The sequence below is a fragment of the Lissotriton helveticus genome, chromosome 8 (assembly GCF_964261635.1).
Source record: "Lissotriton helveticus chromosome 8, aLisHel1.1, whole genome shotgun sequence".
NCBI classification, from domain to species: Eukaryota; Metazoa; Chordata; class Amphibia; order Caudata; family Salamandridae; genus Lissotriton; species Lissotriton helveticus.
In genome coordinates, this window is record NC_136069.1 from 1,684,389,030 (window position 1) to 1,684,411,000 (window position 21,971).

The 21,971-nt window shown below is 48.0% G+C and overlaps 1 protein-coding gene across 1 annotated transcript in view; it reads left to right on the forward strand.

The window, feature by feature from the left end:
- LOC144773624 (transient receptor potential cation channel subfamily M member 2-like) overlaps positions 1-21,971 on the forward strand; it is a 536,579-nt gene that overhangs the window by 459,051 nt on the left and 55,557 nt on the right. The window contains exons 18-19 of the mRNA XM_078658772.1: positions 13,892-13,968; positions 17,061-17,114. Of these exons, the coding sequence (XP_078514898.1) occupies positions 13,892-13,968; positions 17,061-17,114 (131 nt within the window). The remainder of the gene's footprint in view (positions 1-13,891; positions 13,969-17,060; positions 17,115-21,971) is intronic.

Sequence of the window (21,971 nt, forward strand, 5' to 3'; positions counted from 1 at the left end):
CTCGGCTACTTCTTTCATTCCTTTGTGCAGGTTGGTTCTGGCGGTGGCGGGGTCGTTGGTGAGGGAGAGGATCAGCTGGGTGTCGTCGGCGTAGGAGATGATGTTGAGGTTGTGTTGGCGTGCGATGGCTGCGAGCGGGCTCATGTACACGTTGAAGAGGGAGTGATGATCCTTGTGGTACGCCGCAGATGACTTCGGTGGCCTCTGATCTGAACGGGGGGAGGTGGACTCTCTGGGTCCTTCCGGCGAGGAACGAAGTGATCCACTCCAGTGCCTTCTCTTGGATTCCGACGTTGCTGAGGCGTTGTACTAGGGTGCGGTGGCAGACAGTATCGAACGCTGCGGAGAGGTCCAGGAGGATGAGGGCCGCTGTTTCCCCGTTGTCGAGTAGGGTTCGGATGTCGTCGGTGGCTGCGATGAGGGCGGTCTCGGTGCTGTGATTGGCTCAGAAGCCGGACTGTGAGTGGTAGAGGGATCCGTTCGTCTCGAGGAAGGCGGCCAGCTGTCTGTTGATGGTCTTCTCGATGACTTTGGCAGGAAACAGAAGGAGCGAAATGGGGCGGAAGTTCTTGAGGTCGGTGGGGTCTGCTGATGGTTTCTTCAGGAGGGCGCTGAGTTCGGCGTGTTTCCAGCTCTCCGGGAAGGTGGCGGTGTTGAAGGAGCAGTTGATGATGTCCCGGAGTTGAGGTGCGATGATGGAGGCGGCCTTGTTGAAGACGTGGTGGGGGCATGGGTCGGTCGGTGATCCGGAGTGTATGGTGTTCATCGTGCAGATGGTGTCTTCAGTGCTGGCCGGGGTCCAGTCGCGGAGGGTGGTGGTGGGGGGCGTCGGTTCTGTGGTGGGGTGCGCGGTCAGTTCGCCGAAGCTGTTGTGTATGTCTGCGATCTTGCTGTGGAAGAACGTGGCGAGTGAGTCGCAGAGGTCTTGTGAGGGAGTGATGTCGTTGTTTCCGGCGCTGGGGTTGGAGAGCTCTTTGACGATGCTGAAGAGCTCCTTGTTGTTGTGTGCGTTGTTGTCTAGTCGTTCCTTGAATGCTGTCTTCTTGGTGGTGTGGATCAGCTGGTGGTGTTTGCGGGTGGCGTGCTTGAGGGCGGTCATGTTGTCTGTGGTCGGGTTCTTTCGCCAGGCATTCTCGAGGGTACAAAAAATAGAAGCAGACTTGCACAGCTAGGTAAATCCACGATGGACAAATTTTATGTTTATAGCGTGCTCCCAGAACAACGCCGACTGGCCTTTCAGGGTGAAGGTAAGGACTATTGCAAAGCTCCCCCCACTGGAAGGAGACTCCCGGTGCACAGCTAGAAGAAGACAATGTTGTCTTATGTAGATATTTCAGCTCAAACAAAGTTCAATCAATTCTCGAGGGTACGGCAGTTCTTCTTGGAGTTCTTGAGATCCTCGTTGAACCACGGGGCTTTCTTGCTTCCGGGCCTGCTGGGAGGGGTTTTCAGGGGTGCGAGGTCGTCGGCGCAGTTGGTGATCCACTGTGCGAGGTTGAGGACTGCTTGGTTGGGGTCCGTTGATCTGGCGGGACGGTTCTGATTCAGTGATGTGGTGAGCTGATCGGTGGTGATCTTGTTCCAGTTCCTGCCGGGGGCCTGTTGCGGGATGTGGTGGGTAGTGGTCTTTCTGAAGCTGAAGTGGACGCAGCTGTGGTCTGTCCAGTGGAGTCCGGTGGAATGGCTGAAGGAGATGTGCTAGCTGGAGGAGAAGATTGGGTCAAGCGTGTGTCCGGCGTAGTGGGTGGGGGTGTTTACCAGTTGCTTGAGTCCGAGGTTGTCGAGGTTGTCCAGAAGGGTGGTGGTGTTGTTGTCGTTGTTGTTCTCCAGGTGGAAGTTGAGGTCCCCTAGGAGGATGTAGTCAGCGGAGGGGAGGGCGTGTGGACTGATGAAGTCTGCGATGTCTTCGCTGAATTGTGTGCGGGTCCTGGGGGTCTGTAGATGAGGGTTCCTCTGAGTGTTGTCTTGGGGTCGGTGTGTATCTGGAAGTGGAGATGTTCGGCAGCTGTGGGGGTGTCCTAGAAGTTGGTCGTGATGCGGATGGTGTTCTTGTGGACGATGGCGATGCCTCCTCCAGTCTGGTTGACGCGGTCTCTCCTGGTGATTTTGTATCCGTCCGGGATAACTATGGCGATGTCGGGTGCTGAGGAGGCGTTCATCCAGGTCTCCGTGAGGAAGGCGACGTCCGGAGATGTGGTGTCGAGCAGGTTCCATAGTTCCACGGCGTGTCTGTGGACGGATCGGGTGTTGAGCAGGATGCACTTCAGGTGGTTGCTCTTGGTGCTTGGCTTGGCGGGTGCGGGTGGGTTGCAGGTCCGGATGCAGGCGAACTTGCAGGAGTGGCAGGTGAAGGGTCCGTGGGTGCGTCCTGGGATGGATTGGTGGCAGCCGGGGAGGAGTCCGGTATTGAGTGCGCTGAGGGTGGCGGCGTCGTACGTCCGGTGGGTGGGATGGCATTTGCGAGGGCCAGGGGGTCTGGCGCTGGGCGCGGTCCTGACGCGGACGGGCGCAGACGGGCTTGCCTTTGGCGCGCCCGCTGCGCTCACGCGCGGACTCTGCCATAAGTGGAGAGTGGAGGGGGCGGAGCGAGGGAGGAGCAGCTGGGAGGCGGGAGCGGGGTGGTGAGTGTGGAGGGGAGCGGTGATGCTGGAGGGAGCGGGGGGGGGCCGCGGGGAGCAGCGGCAGGGAGCGGGGTGGGTCGGCCGGTGGAGGCACAGGAGCGAGCAGGGGCACAGCAGAGGACAGATTCGACACAATAAAATCAGGGGCGCAGAGGACAGGCAAAACAGATACGGCATAATAATATCAGGGGCACAGAGGACAGATACGGCACGATAATATCAGGGGCACAGAGGACAGATACGGCACAATAATATCAGGGGCAGTGGACGATGCTAAACAACAATTACGGCACAATACTTATCAGGGGCACAGAGGACGAACTGGCAGCGGCAATGGCGGCGGATACCGGGACCCTCGGAGTGGGCCACGCGGCGGGAGGAGCGACCGGCTCTGACCAGGTCAGGTCAGGTCACAGCTCTCCGCCTCGCGGACACCACCTTTTGAGTCCAATGGGAGGGAGGAGCAGCTGGGAGGCGGGAGCGGGGTGGCGAGTGGGGGGGGAGCGGTGATGCTGGAGGGGGTGGGGCCGCGGGGGAGCAGCAGCAGGGAGCGGGGTGGGTCGGCGGTGGAGGCACAGGAGCGAGCAGGGGCACAGCAGAGGACAGATACGGCACAATAAAATCAGGGGTCCAGAGGACAGGCAAAACAGATACAGCACAATAATATCAGGGGTACAGAGGACAGATACGGCACGATAATATCAGGGGCACAGAGGACAGACAGAACAGATACGGCACAATAATATCAGGGGCACAGAGGACAGATACGGCACAATAATATCAGGGGCACAGAGGACGATGCTAAACAACAATTACGGCACAATACTTATCAGGGGCACAGAGGACGAACTGGCAGCGGCAGTGGCGGCGGATACCGGGACCCTCGGGGTGGGCCACGCGGCGGGAGGAGCGACCGGCTCTGACCAGGTCAGGTCAGGTCACTATGCAATGCCCTCAACACCACCCAACCAGAACCCTCATCAGACCTTGACCAGGCCTTTCATAACTTCTCCGTATGGATTCCCACATGCACCAACAGAGTCGCCCCAATGAAATCATCAAAAATCAATGAAACCTCTAAACAAGTCAACTGGTACACCCCAGAACTCAGAACCACCAAGCGCAACTGCTATCGACTCGAGAAATGATGGTACCCCACAACGAACCAGGAACCCAGCAGTGGAACATTTAATAACTCTCCATGGAAAGAAAAAACATTGTTTTTCTTATAAAACCCTCACCCACCAGGGTTGCCCATTGCTGGCATGCTTCATCATAGGGGCCATCCTGAACAGATGCGGATGAAGCATGCTGCAACCTACGACTACGTGGGAGCACTCAATCGATGTCTATACAATGATAAAGTGGATCTAAAAAAGTGGGGGAGTGAAGGATAGTGTTAACCTGTTATGATTTAAAAATTCCTGATTAGTAGGTATATCTACTTTATTCCTGCCTCTAGCCAGTACGATTAAAAAACAGGGGTCGATTAGGGAAAACAAGGTTATAATGTGCCTACGTTTCTCTGAGTCAACATGTTTCAAGCCTTGCCCCTATTGGCTCTTCTTCAGGACCTTGGGAACCTAGTTCATTTGGTACCACACCTATGGGTACATAACTACTCAAAGTCGGAACCACTAAGAAAAACATCTGTGTCTCCATTCCTGCATCTGAACTGCTGGGTTCCTGGTTTTTGCATGACAGTATATAGTTGAGGAGGATGAACCCAGTACATCCTCTTACTCCCCCCTTCTTTTGATACCCCACAAGGAACTCTTTTGACAGAGCCACGCACAAGGCAGCCTTAACAACTACACATTGTGAATCAAGGAAAGGAAGCCAAGAGAGTGGCCTTCACAGCCTGAATTGATTCAACAGCCAACACATGAAAGAACTCTTCAAAATAGTCAAGGAATTCACCAACCCAGCCACCATAGAGAACACTATCCACTCCTCCCAACAACCCTGCGACACCTTCTTCCACAGCAAGGTTGCCACCATCTACAACAACTTCGACCCCCAACCAACCTCTCTCAATCTCAACAAATCAACCTACCAGCAAAAAGCAGCCGAATGACCACAACTTGGGGGCATATTTACAAGCGATGTGGCGAAGTGAGGCGTTAGCCTTCCTCGCTTAACGCAGCACTCCGACACTTCAGAAACGCCGGGCTGCACCATATTTACAAGAATATGGTGCAGCCCTGCATTTTCCCCTGCACTGGTGCTAAACTTAGCAGCCTAGCACCAATGCAGGCACTCTTGCACCATAGTGCAAGGGTGTCTGTGTTCAGGTGAAGCTTGTTTATGAGCAGCAAGGTGACACTTCCTGCACATAAACAATCTTTAATTGCCGTTTTGTAACTTCTATGTGTGCTGCTTCATGCAGCACACCTAGCAACTGCAAAATGGCATTTTTTTTTAAAAGATTGCTTATGCGCATGAAGAGGAACCTTCCTGTACATAAACAAACATTGGCCTTTTGCTGTTTCCATGTGTGCTGCACAATGCAGCACACATGAAAACAGCAAAAACAAGGAGAAATAAAAACATTCTCCTAGTTGAGCCATGGTAATACCAGGTTTCCCTGGTCTTAATTCTGATGATGCCTCTTTATTTACACCTCCCTTGTAAATAGGGGGCAGTGTCAGAATCAATGGGTGTTGTGGTGGATCGCCCACCGCAACACCCATTGCCCTCCTCTTTCAATATAAGCATAGCGTGAAAGGGGGTCTTATTTACAAGGCAGCGTTAAGCCACGCTAAGTGGATTAACGATGCCTTGTAAATAAGGAAAAGTTCCTATCGGCACAGGAACGTCGTAAAAAGTGGCGTTCTTGTGGCAATGGAGGCTTATAAATATGGCCCTCGGTCTCCACTTACCAACAAGACCACCATGACCATCAAGTCCCCTATCCACTCCAAGGCACCCACTGTCCTCTGTCCCAACAGTATCTTCAAACTCGTAGCCAACCCTATCAATATGGAACTCACCAACACCTCCATCACCACAGCTGCCTTCCCGGACAGATGGAAACACACAGATGTTAGACCCCTCCTAAAGAAACCCTCTACCGACCTCAGTGAAAATTATCGATCGATCTCCCTGCACCCTTACCCGGCCAAAGTTCCTCGGGAAAGCCATCAACCAACAGCTCACTGAAAACCTGAAACAAAACTACCTACTTGATGCCTCCCAGTCAAGATTCCACATCAACCACACAACTGAGATGGCGCTCATTATTGCCACAGACGACATCAGATACCTCCGTGACCATGGAGAGACTGTGTTCTGATCCTTCTCGACCACTCTGCTGCATTTGACACACTTCACCTCCAAACCCGGGGACATCTTATTTGGCGTACTCTAAGGAACTTCCCTCAGCCCCACCTTCTTCAATATCTACATGACCCCCCTTGCAAATCCCATCAGATCCCATTGGCTTAGCATAATGTCCTATGCAGATGACACTCAACTTACCCTCTTGCTCACCGAAGACCCCTTGAACTCCAAAACCTACTTCTGGGATGACATGACCAACGTAGCCAACTGAAGGAGAGACAACTGTCTTAAGCGCAACTTCGAAAAGACAGAAGTACTGATCTGTGGGAATATCACCTCTGTCTGGGACCACAGCTGGTGGCCAGCAGAACTTGGACCAACACCCACACCACCCATCCATGCATGCAACCTAGTACCATCTACGACAGTGAACTGCCCACGAAACGACAAGTCAACGCAGTCTCATCCTCCTGCTTCCACACCTTTTGCACTCTCCACAGAATCTTCAGATGGATCCCATATCAACACCAGAAAGATCATCAATTAAGCCCTCATCCCCAGCCTCCTCGACTATGGCAATGCTGTCTATGCTGGCACCTCTACCCAGCTCCTCAGAAAACTCCAGACCATACAGAATGCCGCACCCCACCACAGAAACCTCCACTGGCTCCCTATCTAGAGGAGATGCCAGTTCAAGACCTTCAACCACGCCTACAAAGCTTTCCACGATCATGGACCATCCTACATCAGCTATCGACTAAACTTCCATATACCTGCAAGACATCTTTGCTCATCCTCACAAACCTCTGCTCAAACCCCTGCACCCATAGCAGCCGTATTGGGGGCCACTCATTCTTCAAATTCACCGCCAAGACCAGGAACGACCTGCCCCTTCTTCTCCGAACAGCACCCTCCATGGCAGACTTCAGAAAGGAACTCAAGACCTGGCTTTTCGACAGAGGCATGGCACCCACAGCGCCCAGATACCCCTAGGGGTGACAGTGCTGCATTTTACAAACTCTGATTGATTGATGGTGTTTGGGTAGAGGTTAGACATCTCATAGAGTGGGTACTGGTAGGAGAAAATGGGTAGAGGAGATAATGGTGAAGCGTCTGAGCACCATTTCTTTCTTGTGACCTCATCAATAACAATGCACATTTGAGACACATATATATCTTTTTTGCAGATTCAAATATGTGAGCTCAACTTGTGTGCTGTACAAAAGGCTTCCATTTTTGATTTACTAGTCTACAAAGTTGCTCCATTATTTTTATTTTTTAATTTTTTTTATATTTATTTTTATTATTATAACACAAGAAAAGAAATACACATATCAGGCGTCAATAAACAAAACACAATACAGCTGCTGGCGGGCAGGTGAATCACAAAAACACCAAACAGTCAAGCGTAATAAGAAAATCAGTTCCAGCTGGGGGCTGGGGAAAAGCAGTGAAACGTCAATGACCGCAGGCCGTCCCCGGCATCACCCACAGGATTTACGATGCATGTAAATGACACCCAGATATGACGAAAAATACAGGAGAATACGCCACAATTCTTGTGAGAAGAGGGATAAGGGAATAGAAAGGTCATAGAAAATAAAAAAGGCAAAACAAAAAAAAAAAACACTACCCTACACCCCTGCTGATGGCTACAACCTAACCCCACTAGCAGTGTGCCTGTCGCCCCATAACTGAACCCCAAGGAAGGGAAAAAGGTGGAGGAGGAGAACAGTACAGTACAATACGATACGAGCTCCCGGACTCCCATCCCCCCGCCAAAGGCAGACACCCCCTAACATCAAAATAGCAAAGAATAGCAAATCAAAAAAATTAGCTTGTAGGGGAGCCGCACAATAGAGAAGAAAGAGAACATCCCGCCCGACCCCAAGTCAATAGAGAGAGCAAACCCCGCCAGATATGTTAGGAAAACTGTGCCCAGGCTAATCAAGGAAACAGCCGGCCCCACTCCCATAAAGAAAGCCCAGCAAGAAATCAAAAGAAGGGGAGGAGCCAGGCTGGCGGCCGAGATGGTCGTCTAGGCTCTTCGGCTCCGTCATCTTCTTCTTCTGCCGCTATATCCTGACATTTATCCTGCACCTTTTTTCATGCCCCCGCATGGATGAATCGAAACGCTGCCGGTACGTGTGCCCCGGAGTGATTTTCGAGCTTTGGGGACGGAGTTACGTCGCCGTGAAGATTGTGGCCTGCACGAGCCTCGAGACCGCGGCCTCGAGTTCTGGAGTGGCCGGCCCTGAGGTGAACAACAACGGCCTGAGGGGCCTGGGATACACCGGTCATCTGAGACGAGGGTTTCTTCCGGCCGACTTTGGAGACGGGCCCCATTTAACAACGACCACTCCAGCGACAGTTGGATTCACTGTTCTATCCCGTATCAAGGTGCCCCCCCTTGTGCAGTGTGTGCTTTAGATGCTGGTCACCGATCTCCAGACTGAGGCGGGTGACACCCGAAAGCTGCGTGCTGTGTCCAGGGCCTCTACGAGGTGTAGGAAGGGGTCGTGAGCCGGATACAATGTATGACTCGGATGCCACAATAACTCGGCCCTTTAATGCTCCCAAGCTGGTCCAAATAGACGCCCTGGACCGTTGCACCCGGCTCAATGGAGGCCCTAAAGATGCGACTGTGCTCGCTGATGGAAGTGGGGTGCCAGAGCCTATGTTGGGGGACATCGTGGCAGCTTTACATGGACTATACTCACACTTGCACAATAAAATGCTGGCGCTGGAGTACGCATTGGAAGCTATCGTTTTGGGAGGAAGGTTTGGAAATGCTGACCCCACCACTCTGGATGCAACTTCAGCAGTGGCAGTGCACAACACGGACCGGTGGATGGCCGGTGCAGTACCTGTCGGGCCAGAGGCACAAGAACTTATGGAGGAGGGACTATTGGCTCATGAAGAACTGTTATGCCGCCATAACGTCCGGAGCCCTGTACATACGGGAGGGTCGGAGCATCAAATGGAGGTGCTGTCTTGGAGAGACTTGTCCCGCGTTGTTCTTTTTGCGGATGGGCTCGGAGGGGAACTGAGGTGCGGTGGACTGAATCTCCTCCTTCTTCTGGAATTCGTATTCTCAATGGTGTTGCAACAACAATGTTTCTGTTCGGCTCTAATGTGCATCGGCTACCATGGGTTCCAATGTGTGGTGATGTTTGCTACCGAACTCCAGGCGGACCCTCCTGTATTGGTATTGCACTTTGGCTCGCCTGTAATTATAACGACCTGACTGGGACATATTCACGTGCAAGATCGGATGGGCCTGGGTTGATCAATGGAGGTCTGTTACTTTTGGTGGTAGCGAGATTATGTAACGTGTATCATGAGGGTGCGAGTGGCAGGACTGGCGAATAACGATTTTCCCAATTTACAGATCCTGAAATTTCATTCAATAATTTGACCGGACATAGGAAGCTATTTAGCGGCGGGAGTGAGAGAGCCGGGGGCCTGTCCTGGGATTCCCCCCCCCCCCAAGGTTTTATTCCTACTTTTAGGGGCTATAGTTAATTGGGCGACAGGCACGCTGCTAGCGGTTAGGCTGTAGCCATCTGCAGGGGTGCTGGGAGGGGGGTTGGGGTCTTGTTTTTGTTCTGCCTTTAATTAGTTTCTATGGCCTTTTTCCTTTCTTTTTCTTTGTGCTTTTTATTTTTATTTTCATGATCAGTGTAGCTTTTGATATATCCTGATTTTATTGTATATCGTACCTAGTGCTCGTATTTTCGTTCTATCCTGATTTATGGTGGGCGGGTTCCGAGGGCTGACGCTTATCGTATACTGTTTGCTTGTATTGCTGCATATCCTGTGTTGCATATTTTTGTGCGAGCGCTGCACCCACGGGGAATCCTAAAGTGCATATCCTGTTTCTTAACCCACCCACCGTATTAAGTTTGATTATGGGGCACCGGATACGTTTTCTTTCCTCATTAAAAAAGAACCTTTGTCACATCCTGTTGTATAGTCGTGCGTTCAGTATAAGTATGTCCTGATTTGCTGGCGGTCCTTAGGGTGTCGAATAAAGAGCTGTAACATTGCGTAATTTGTGTATTGTAGCCTTGTCTAGCGGCCGGCCCCTGCGGTTGTAGGCCCATACGTGTAATTTACTTGAACGGTATAATGAAAGGCTTAAAAAAAAGAAAAAAGAAATCAAAAGAAAAACATCTCATCGAAGCTTAATAGAGTTCAGCCCAAACCCTCACGGTCCATAACGAAAAGCCCTCCCGGTACAAACAGATCGCCCCGAATCTCCATGTTGAATGCACCCATCCGGACCGCCATCATAACAAGAATGTACAAAAACAGGAAAGTGTCAAAGTAAAAGCGAGGAGAGGGAAAACAGGAGAATCGTACACAAAGATTTAGAGTCTGAGCTAGTCCAATTCACAACAGAGAGAAAGCGTCCAAGCAATGTCTATCGTTCCCAGAAAGATACAAGGGTTGAGAGCGGCAGTCACCGGAGAAGGCACAGGTTCTCAGAAGGGTAGACACTTCCAAGTTGGGCGATGTCGATATAGGGCGAGTCACACATCCAAGACTTTCAGCTCCGATTGCCGCCATCTTAGGGTTGCTGGGAGGCTCCAAAACAATAGCCTGCTCGGGGTCCTTGGTGTCAAACAAGACGGTATCCGCGGGTGGAGTCGCTCGGCATTCTGGCAACAAGGGGTCGGAATCCGGTCTCAGACTAACACGGTCTGCAATTGCGAGCAATCCCTGGATGTTGGTGGCAAATCGCTCATGGAGCTGCAAAATGGCGGCCATTACAGTGTGTAGCGACAGTGAGGTTTCAGCCCGCTCCATCGCTTCTCAATGAGCGACCGGGCGGATATCCAGGCCCCAGAGGTCGACTTCTCCGGGGCACAGGGCAAAATCAATGAAAAAAAAATTGTAAGACACGTCCACAGCACAATAGGCACACCGTCGCTGCCCTCGAGGAACCGAGCCCAGAGAACCACCGGGGGCTCAACGGAGGCCTCCGGGGGACGGCCCCTCGAACAAATGGTCAATAACAACAGGCCACCGCAGTTGCAGACAAAGCACCATCCAGTGAGGGAGAAAAAGGGGGACCTCTGCGGGAGACCGGACCCACCCACTTCTCACAGCCGATGTTGTTCAACTCCGACCCGGCCAAGGTGAAACTCGAGGCCCCGGCGTCAAAGCTGGGACAGGCCAAGAAGAACGCACAACATATCTTCGTCGTCCGGGCCGCCACAATTCTCGGAGTTGCACCTTTCGAATCAGGCGCAGTTCACCAGCACGGGAGTCCGGCGGGAAGTCAGGATTATATGCAGGATTTATGAACCCCTGGCGGAGGTCGACGGAGCCGGGAGCTTATGCGGCCATCTTGGTTACGAGCGTAGCTCCTCCTCCACGTTGCTCCATTATTGATAATAATATAGTCCATGGATCGCACGCCCAACATATGACAAATGATTTGCCTCCTAGAGCCAGATGTACAAAGCTTAGTGTTTGTAATTACTAAATTGTGAATGTTTGCTATTTGGTACTTGCCAACACAAATGTACAAAACTGTGTTTTACATTTTCTGTGAATCCTAGTGGGTTGCAAATAGACCTACCTCATGAATATTAATGGGGTCTCAGTTTGCGACCCATTGGGAATCGCAGAAAATCACAGGGAGGGTGACCAGCTGGGGTCAGCAGACCACCATACCTGTGATTGCTTTTAAATAAAGCAGTCCTTTTTTTTAAACACAGCTTGTTTTTTTAAAGGAAAATGGGATCTGTTTAAATAGAAAAATTAAAGATTGTCCGTTATTTTTTTAAGAGTAGCCAGTGGTTTGTGGGACCACTGCTTGGTCTTAAAATAAATATATTGTTTCATTCAAAAATGGCAAGGGGTTCCACAAGTATAGTCTAAGTCCAATTTTGAGTTAGTGGTAAAATGCGACCGGATTTCGGTAGCAAAACATTTGTACATACCAATGTGAATTGGTATTACAAAGTGATGCCCTAAACATGCACCTTCTAAATACGGATTTGTAATCGAAATCTGGGCTTTGTACATTTGAAAATGCCTTTTTTGTATAAGAAAACGCCCCAAATCTGCGAATCAGGGCGCTTGCGAACGCAAAAAAGCTTTGTGCATGTGACCCAAGTTCAATAATGGCATTGTTGTTTTAATGCGGCCTGAATGTTTCTAGTCAGCTTATGCTTAAAAACTTATACGGCCAGATTCATGAAACGAATATCGGCGAGCGCAATTTTTACATTTGGAATTCATCATCCCAAATGCAAAAAACGCTATTCGCAATTGTGCGAGGAATTGCACTTAAGGAATCTCTATTTGAGATTCCTTAAATGCAATTCATGAAACATTTAAAAATTGCGAATTCGCAATTTCGGGCCGCTATTTACCGCGAAGTAAAACCTCGTGGTAAATAGCGGAAACTTGGAAAAATGCACTTAAGTGCATTTTTCTAAGTTGTATGTTACACACACACATGTCCTTGGAACATGTGTGTGCGTAACACCAGCGTCCAATGTCATTTCAGGGGTGCAACAGGGTGTCCTTTGGACACCCCTGCAGCCTTGAAATTGCAAACTAATAGCGATTCGCACATTGATATATCTTCCCATTCATTCCTATTGGCCTTTTGGCCCATAGGGATGAATGGGGAGTTATTCCTTATTTGCGATTAGCAATTAGCTAATCGCAAATAAGGAAGCTGTAGGAATCACAATTCAAATTGCGATTTTTACATGAATCCCGTTTTGCTAGTCTGTAATAGCGATTCCTTAATAATCGCTATTACAGACTTGCAAAAGGTGACTTTGATGAATCTAGGGGATAATGAATGGCACTCGATGCAGTAATCAAATCTTATGTACTAATGTGATAAGTTCTCGCTAGTTAAAAAACATACATTTTTAAGACCACATGGTGTGGTTGCACGATTTACATTGTATTGTATAGTAATTTAATTTGTATGGCACTTATGACTGATTCTCAAATACATCGCTAAACAAATAGGCAGATATTATAGGCAGCAGCACTCCATTACTCTGCCATTACCAACAACTTTATTAATGAGTAGAGTAGAGGACTGCATTCCTACTTACAACAGTGGCCAAGATATTTGTCTGCTCCTGATTCCTAGTGGTAGTCAGCTGAACCAGTTTATGTGTCAAGACACAAAACACTGGTCACTAAAAATATATCATTTACTGGGAAGGGGAAAGAGAATCTTCAATGATTTAGTATACGGACTCCTTGACCGATCTCATTTACACAAGAAGGTATCCTACAACCAATGGACACAAATGACAGGTAACCCCTCGACAACCTTTTTTCTTGTTGATGAAGACCCTCACCCACTAGTGGCATCCTTCATAATCGGGTTTCATCCTGGTCCCTAACACACAGAATAAGCTCAATCATATTCCTGGGAGCACTTATGATATTATCCTACCAGGATCTTAGCATAAAATAAACATACCTGGGGGACACCAGTGCTTTTCTGGTGTTTGAAAGTATATGTGTGTGCAGAGTGAGATTTTTTTATTATAGCCTTAGGGCCCGACATAGCGGGCTCTTCCGGCCATTAAAGGCCCGTTCCAGCGTTTTGGGTCGGGCCTTTAACAGGGGAGCGTGCCAAGAAATGGCTGGTAAAGTCCACTACAGAGGGCTCAAGGCTACTAGAACATTTTGCCTGAGACGGCAGATTGTTCTAATTTGTGAAAACAAAGGCCTCGCATAGTCCAGACGGGTTTAAATCCCCTCAGGCTCCAAGAGGGCTTTGTTCACAGAAACAGCTGTAAAATAAAAGAACATATTGGAATGTTGCTCTCCTAGTTTCTACCAGCCATTAGAAGCCAGGAGCACTTCCAATGTTCTAATAAGCCAGAGGGTGTGTGTTCATAGTCACAGCTGTGCATAGAGTAAGTGTGTGTTTCTCAGTTTGTGTGTGTCTGTGTGTACAGTCATCGTCTAATGATAGTTTCTCTTCTCCGTAGGTGGATTTCCCGCTCTATGACCCTCCTTCATACATGGCAAAAATAGAGAGGCAAGAAACACACAACCCCTGGATAGAGTAAGTGTGGTACTGAGGAGACATGATTGTCTGTCATGTCCAATTCACCTACTTCTCATGCAGTGTTTCATTGCTTTATATTCAATTAACCCCATTCTCTTTTCTGTCTTTGTCCTTTCCCACTTCAGCATATTCCTTCCTCCGGCCTACCGCTTTTCTTTCCTTGCTTTCTTCCTCTCCTCCTTAGATACTACCCCATTTCTTCTTGAATTTCGATCTTCCTTCCTTCCTCTCTTCCAGGAGCTAACACTGGGCTCTTACTTCCTGGGATCTTGGAGGCTTAAATGAAAACCCTTTCATGTGTCGTCTGTAGGGCAACATTCTACTGTCAGGTCTGGTCCCTGCCAGATGAGGGTTCCAGAAGAGGCAATTTAGAGGTTCCCTTACAAATGGTTGTTCCTTGCATTCTGATCATGCCCAAGGAGGCAATGGGCATATGAAAACTGCTTACAAGTCAAAACAGTAAAACATTATATACATTGGCAAAGTTACTGGGTCCGTCCTCTATTTAGTGCCCTGGTGAAATTAGTTAAATATTCTGCTCAAGTGATAAAAGACAAAACAAAAAAATGCTTTGTGTATGGAGATGGAAGGATACACAAACAGACAGTACCATGAGGTGAAAGAGAATATTTTTCTGGGGGGGAACACAAGCCCATTCAATGTATATTTTGAAGAATTTGTAACACTAGGTCTCGTAGACAGCTGCTCTGTCGAGCCAGACTTAAAATGAAAAGAATAAAGTCCGGACATGTTAATGTGTTTGTTTGTTTTTTAGATATTTTGTTCCTATAAAAAAAATGTCTAATTCTGTTTAATTGTAACACATGTTGTTCTGTAATCAGACAACTGTATTTGGAGGCATTCTTTAGTCTTACTGTTGTGTACCTTAGTTTAGCATTCTTTTGGGGATGTTACTTAATATTCTCCTATGCATGTTATTGTTACACAGATATACCATGAGTTCCCAGGTTTTATTGACACCCAGTGTGGTTGTCACCTCAGGCACTCTGTTCCTCATGCTCTTTGTGTTCTTCTTTGCTGTTTGTAACCATTTATTTGCTCCTGCTTCACACTTTATCTCTACTCAGTAGGCGATGTATCTTAGGTTTCCATCTGTGCTAAGCTGTGACTTTACGTACGGTTCAGTTTGTGACTGGTGTGATATCTTCACTTAAAGTTCTCAGTGCTGGATGGACACCACCACACAAGGTGAATGTTAATGGGAGGAGGGTTTTTCAGAGAGTCCCAGGGTAGAGCATTGCTTCTACCAGTGTGTGAGAGGGCAAGGCAGGCACTCTAGAGCAGAGGCCGTGAGATGAGGAGAGTGGCTTGATTGGGAGGATTAGGGTGATCTGACACCAACCTGGCTGAGAATTTTACCCTGTGTGTCCTTTAAATGAGAGGTGTACGGCCAGGTAGAAATCCAGAGGAAAGGGTGGTGGTGGAACCTGAAAGTTAAATGACTAGTGACCCGCCCTTGGTCTGAGCCTACAGCTGACCTTCCTTTATGATATTTGAGAAAATAAACTCAGTTTTAATTGGACCCATCTTTAGACCCTTTGCTGTCATCCAGAACGTACTATTGTCCAGGCAGAGCCCTAGGCATGTGCTGTGAAATACTGCTGAAAATTTGAGGTACAGTGTGCGGTGTGTAAGGTTAGTGATGCAATGCGGTGACCGCTTAGGCTTGAAAATCATCACCACATCTTGTTCACTCGACCAAGCAAGCAATGGTTCTTTTTTATGAGGTTCACAGGTGCCTTTATCAGTGGGGTTCTGGAGTGAGGTGGAGAGAGCATACTGACTCTCCATTGCTTATTGGCCTCCATGTTTCTGTTGGTCTAGAAGCGACTCCAGAGACATTGATTTCTTCTTCTTGTACCTTCTCTGCCTCACTGCATCTGAGGTGGTGGGCACACTCTCTGTGGCTTCGGTTCCACAAGGACCAATGTAGGATACATCCTTTCTCTACAGACCAGATCACAGTGCTCTACATCCACTCTTCTTGCAGGAATTTGTCAGCATGTTTCCTTCAGTGTGGAGGAGGACAGCACTGCATATCTCATCATAAATCCTGCTGGGGACCAGAGGGTCACTTCTACGCCTTCGGGGCCCTCCCCTGCACACAGGATGTGAAGCAAAGAAGTACACCTGTTACCAGGAGCAGAAGAGAAACACTAGCTCCGCCCATTTTGACATGATTGATGCTTAGCCCTTCAGAGACTCATAACAGTAAACCACTGGAGCCATTTTATATTCTCTAACTCTGCATCAATTTACTGACACATTTAGAAACATTCAAGTTATGCAGCATTGCTTTTCATTTACACTTACAGCTCATGATACTTTACACCCTCTATATGGTAACAGTGGAAATGTGCCAGTGCCAGGTTTATTTACATGCTATTCATTAACATATTGAGCCCAGTTAACAAATGCCAATTAATGGGCACACATTTCCACACATATGTACTTAACCAGCACCTTGGTTTAAATCTCTGACAAAGTGCGGCTCACTAACTTCAGGTGGAGGGTTGGGCCTCCTATTAGGTGTATGTGTTTTCCATTTAAATCGGGGGTCGGGGTGGGAGCTCATACAACTCAAATTATGGCCACAGATTTACTAGTAGTAACTGTACGGATGCACCTCAGGTGTAAATCCACCAAATGTGGCTCTTCAAAGCATAAGTGGTGATTTCAGGCTACACTACGTAGTAATATGAATTGAAAATAATATATACATATTATACACACATTTTACTATTGCAACTATATAGGGCCCACAAGTTGGGCTTTGCCTTTTTTACCCTTGTGCTGCAATAGTTGTAGAGCCAGAAACCAACTATAGCTAGAGAACAAGAGAAAAAGTGTGTGTGGGCGTGTGTGTATCTGCGTGTGTTCGCCTGTGTGTAGGTGTGTGTGTAGGTGTGTGTGTGTGTGTGTGTGTGTATGTGTATTAGTGTTAGTGTTATCACCTCGTGCTGCCCTCTTCTTGTCATATCATTTTTTGCTCTTCACATGTTCCACTATCTTGCCATAGCCTTTCCTCCTGGAAACCCAAGGTTGACCATCTCTATTTTCTTTCATAGGTCCACTGGCTTCCAACCCAAAAGAGAATACACAGAAAAGGATGGACTTTTATTGTGAGTACGTTTTTAGGTCAAGCCTGAGCCAGTGCGCAAGCGCTGTTTTGGCGATCTGTTGTCGGTACTGTACGGAGAATCTCCACCCTCATTTTTCATTGGCTTGTGTCTTTGCTCTTCATAAATGCTGTCGTCTGATTCCTTCACAGGCTTGTTAGTCCCTACTTAGTACGTATGTCGTCATTTGTATACTCCCATGGCTACTGGCCCCTGTACTTGGTTGTTACACCATAGGTGTACTATGTTTTTAGGTTCCTGTTGTGCTTTAATTTATTCTCGCCCCCCTCCCGTTGTCCGTGTTCTCCCTCCTCCTGTCCCCTGCGGCCCTCTCTCCCTTCAGCGCTATGCACACGCTCCGCATCACACGCCTCCTGGCACCTAAGGCTGAGGCAGCGCAGCCTCCATTGACTGCCAGCGGAGCGGGTTCGGAGTTTGTGACAAGATGGCAGCCGCTAGCGAAGCCGACCTAAACCGCCGCGGATTGAAGGATCCAGCAGGACGTGCAAAGACCACAGACGTCTCCCCATGGAGCTCCTTCTCTTTCTTCCTCCACATCCCCATAGATACGGCGCACCATAGAGTGGCCCGGAAACCGCGCACACCCGGTGTATTTGTGGACGTTACCTAGTTTCTGCTACCAGGGGCCAGGGATGAGTCCAGAGGTGTGGTGCGTGACATCTATCCTTCTCTTGGACCCTCTGTGCGTGGACGAAGAGGCCAGGTAACATTGTTCCACTGTCTGGGGACTGAGTGCCAGTGTGGGTGGGTGGTCGGGTGAAGAGGGGTTACATTGCTCCTGCTGGCAGGGCACACAGTGTGAGGGGTGTGTTGTGGCAGGGAGTGGGGCTATAGTACTTTGTCCCTGATCCAAGGCCAGGGTTAGGGCTTAGCACCAGGTGTCAGTGGGCACATGACCTCATTTCTGCTACCAAGGCACAGGGTTGGGGGCCAGGCGTGTGTGTTTTGTTCCCTTTCCTGGGTTGCATGGGAGTTGTGGGGCTAAGTTACGTCGTTCCCGATCAAGGGGTGAGTGCAGGGTCTTTGGTGGGGGTGGGGTTAACTTGTTCCTGCTGCAAGGGGTGCTCAGCGCCAGCTCGTGCGCCAGCTCCCTGGCTAGTTCCATCAGGTACCACCACTGGATCTCCAGGGAGTAAAAGCTGGATCCGCTGACTCTGAAGGCGCAGGGTATCTCAATGTCATTCCCCTCCCTGGTGGTCACATCTCTGGGCACCTCGGTGAAGGTGACTTGGGAGAAGACAGAACGACAAAAGGTTAGCGGGGGCTGTAAACATTAGGGCCTCCTACCTAGGGCTAAAGCGTCTCCTCAGAAAACACGCTGTGTCGACGAAGGATCTAAGTGCACTGTGCTCTAACAGCCTCTCTCCCAGGCCTCAACAATACCCCACTTATGTGCCACAGATTGCCGTCCTTGTTTCCACAGACACATCTCTTTGCTCTAAGTTCTTTGACCATTGTAGAGGAAACAGGAATATTAAAGTGGGACGTGGATCACGAAGGCCTCTAGATTTGTATCCTGTACCATGCCTTCCATGAGCCAGTGATCAGATGAACATGCCTAGGGTACGTAGTCCACCGAAGTCCCTGAACGTATAGGTAAAAATCATTGTCATTTACAACGTCAATAGCTCTAACTCATATGCAAGACCTATTTGCATTGCAAATGCTTGTTAAATGCAGGCTTCTCCTATGAATAGGTTGTGAGCTCCTGGTAGCTCTCCAACAAACTTTAAGAAGCCCTCCTACGTGCAGTCCAACCTACTAAATTAGATGCATTTGCTTGGTTCAATTAACATATGTATCCTAAATTTGAAAAGAAGACATTCAAGAGGAAAATGTGTGTATTTTCTGAACTCTTAAGCTTGAAAAACGTTTCAATTTCCAAAATAGTTTTAAAACTGATATTTGAGTTATAGATCATGTTGTGATATGGACACTTATTACTCTAATTATAACTCCTCTTCTCCCTATCCCCAAACCCCTCCGCCAAAATATACTATCTCTAAGTTTCCTTCGATTGATTCCACAGTCTTAGGACAGCTAATGAATCGAACAAAGTCTGGCTCACCTGCAGATCCATGTCCCCCTAGCATCTTTCGCTTGGCGCTCCCTGCTCTAGGAAGTCATTTTGTCTCCCTACTAAATAAATCATTAGACACTGGCCAGCTTCCATCCAGTTTTAAAGAAGCACGAGTCAGGCCCCTAATAAAGAAGCCGGGGGCTGATCCCATTAACCTAAAAAATTATAGGCCAATATCTCAGCTGCCTTTTCTGTCCAAGATTTTGGAACAACACGTTCTGATATCTCTCTCAACTTTCCTGGAGTCACACCACCTACTCCAGGAGCGTCAAGCAGGCTTTCGGGCGCATCACAGCACCAAATTGGTGATGCTTTCGGTGCTTGATGAGCTCAGAGGTATGGCTGACAGTAAAAAACCGAGTGCCCTGATATTATTAGACCTGTCAGCGGCATTCGACACTGTCAGCCATACCCTGCTTTTGGACAGACTCGCTGCGCTTGGGATACAAGACGCAGCCTATAAATGGCTCAAATCCTTTCTTTCTGGAAGATCTCAAAGAATTCAACTGGAGGCAGGTATATAAAACCTGGGTATCCTGAAGTGTGGAGTCCCTCAGGGATCTGCTTTGTCCCCACTCCTTTTTAACCTCTATTTGCAGCCCTTAATTGACTCCTTGGTAAGCATGGGATGTAAAACTTTCAACTATGCGGATGATACCCAGTTGTTACTTAGTATTGATAACACTGTATCCGCACAGACCCATTCCCAAAATATTCTTAGTCACACGGTGAGCTGGATGACAGCAAATTCATTGAAGATCAACCCAGAAAAAACTGAGGTCCTGGTGATTTCAACCGAAGCATCTCCTTGGGGTGATTTGTTTTGGCCTCAAGATCTTGGCCCGACCCCTAAACCCTGCTCCAACGTAAAAAGTCTAGGCATAAAGATTGACCATGAGTTGTCAATGGTCAGTCAGATCTCCTCAGTGGTTGGGACCTGCACTAACTTAATCAGACAGTTACGTAAGTTAGTCCCTCTGCTCTCCTTCTCCACGTTCCGCACCATTGTCTCAGCCACAATAATCTCAAGATTACATTATGGGAATGCCCTGTATTTGGGTCTCCTCAAAACACTGACAAATAGGCTGCAAGTAGTCCTGAACGATGCAGCTTGGTTGATCTTTAGGCTACCTAGACGCATGCATGCATCGCCGTTGCTATGTAAGCTACATTGGCTCCCCATAAAACAACGGGTGGAGTTCAAAAGTGTGTGTATTGCCCACAAGGCAATCTATGGCCAAGCACCTGCCTACATTAAAGAACGCCTTGGAGTTCATAAACCTACACGATCTTTAAGGTCCTCAAACATTCAACTGCTGTCCTGTCTCCACTATAAATTAGCAACGAAGGGTGGCAGATCTTTCTCGGTGATGGTTCCACAGTTTTGGAATAAACTTCCAGAGTCTCTTCGTAAGGAACGAAATTTGCTGCAGTTCAGGAAATCTCTAAAAACACTCCTGTTTAGAGACCTGACGGTGATTTGGCGCTATACAAGCTGTAGTTAACAATAACAATAACAACCTTGCAATGAGGCCTGTTATGTGTAAAGGAACAGGCTTTTTGCAGGTTCACCCCCTACTTTTTGCCTACGATTTGAATATTAGGCACTGGTGTAATGACTCTGAAATGCCCTGAGCCCTGCTAATCAGGACTCGGTGCATGTACTCTTTCCATTAAGATGGTGTATGTTTCATTAGCCTGTCCCCAGTTGACATAGCCCAACTTACTTGTAAGTCCCTAGTATATGGTACCAGGGGTACATGAAGTGTCTCTTGTGGACTGCAGCACTACCTGTGCAACCGTAAGTATGGCAGGGTAAAATATGTCTGCCACTGCAGATGGGAAGGGCGTTTAAGGCTGAACCTCCCTTTTTAACATATTTATGTCTCCCCTAAGGGAGGCCTATCGAGCCCTAAGGCTTAATATTAAACAATGTTACAAAAAAAAAGGCAAGCCAAATAATGGTGAGGGACCTTGTGTACTCAAAGTTTTACAGGAACAACAGTCCCTTACAAGAAAATAATTTTAGGAGGATTATGTATATAGAGATGCAATGATATCTATATTTGACTGTCCAACTGCACATGATCGTTTAATATGAAGAATTAAAGGAAGAACACACATGTGGGGAAATGTACAACATTAAAAAGGAGAAACTCAGGCATTACATGGAGCATGGCCAAAAATTACATGAATTAGTCCAGAAAACAATATACATTGGTGCACTCTAGCACATACAACTGAAAGTATAAGGTTGTGTGTAGAGTTATAAACAGTTGAAGACGTTTCGATCCCTTTAACACATTATTGGGATCATCTTCAGGACTAGATAAATGGTGCCTCAGAAAGATGACTGTTAAAGTCAAGTAAGAGCGGAGCCTGCAGCTAAAAACAACAATCCTGGCTAGTACAAAGATGATCCTTCTTAAAATTACAGTCGAAAGTAACTAGGCGATGAGGAGCATCTTTTTTGTTTAATGTGGGCGATCAGTGAATGGACCAAAAATCCATGGTTCAGACAAGAAGCCAAGGCTCCAGTTGATGGAGCAACCGCGTGATTGATTTTAGTGAACTACCTTCAAGGGGAGTGACAGCTTCCAATTGCTGTGGAACTTGAAGGTCGTTTACCAACATGGATCATGCCTTTGCTCCAAAAATCTGCTTTATATTTATAAATTTTTTGATTTGAGTGTCTCAATTATTTCTTCTTCAGTTGTGTTGGTGCTGTTCGAATGCTGTACACTTTTTCCTTTGTGTAA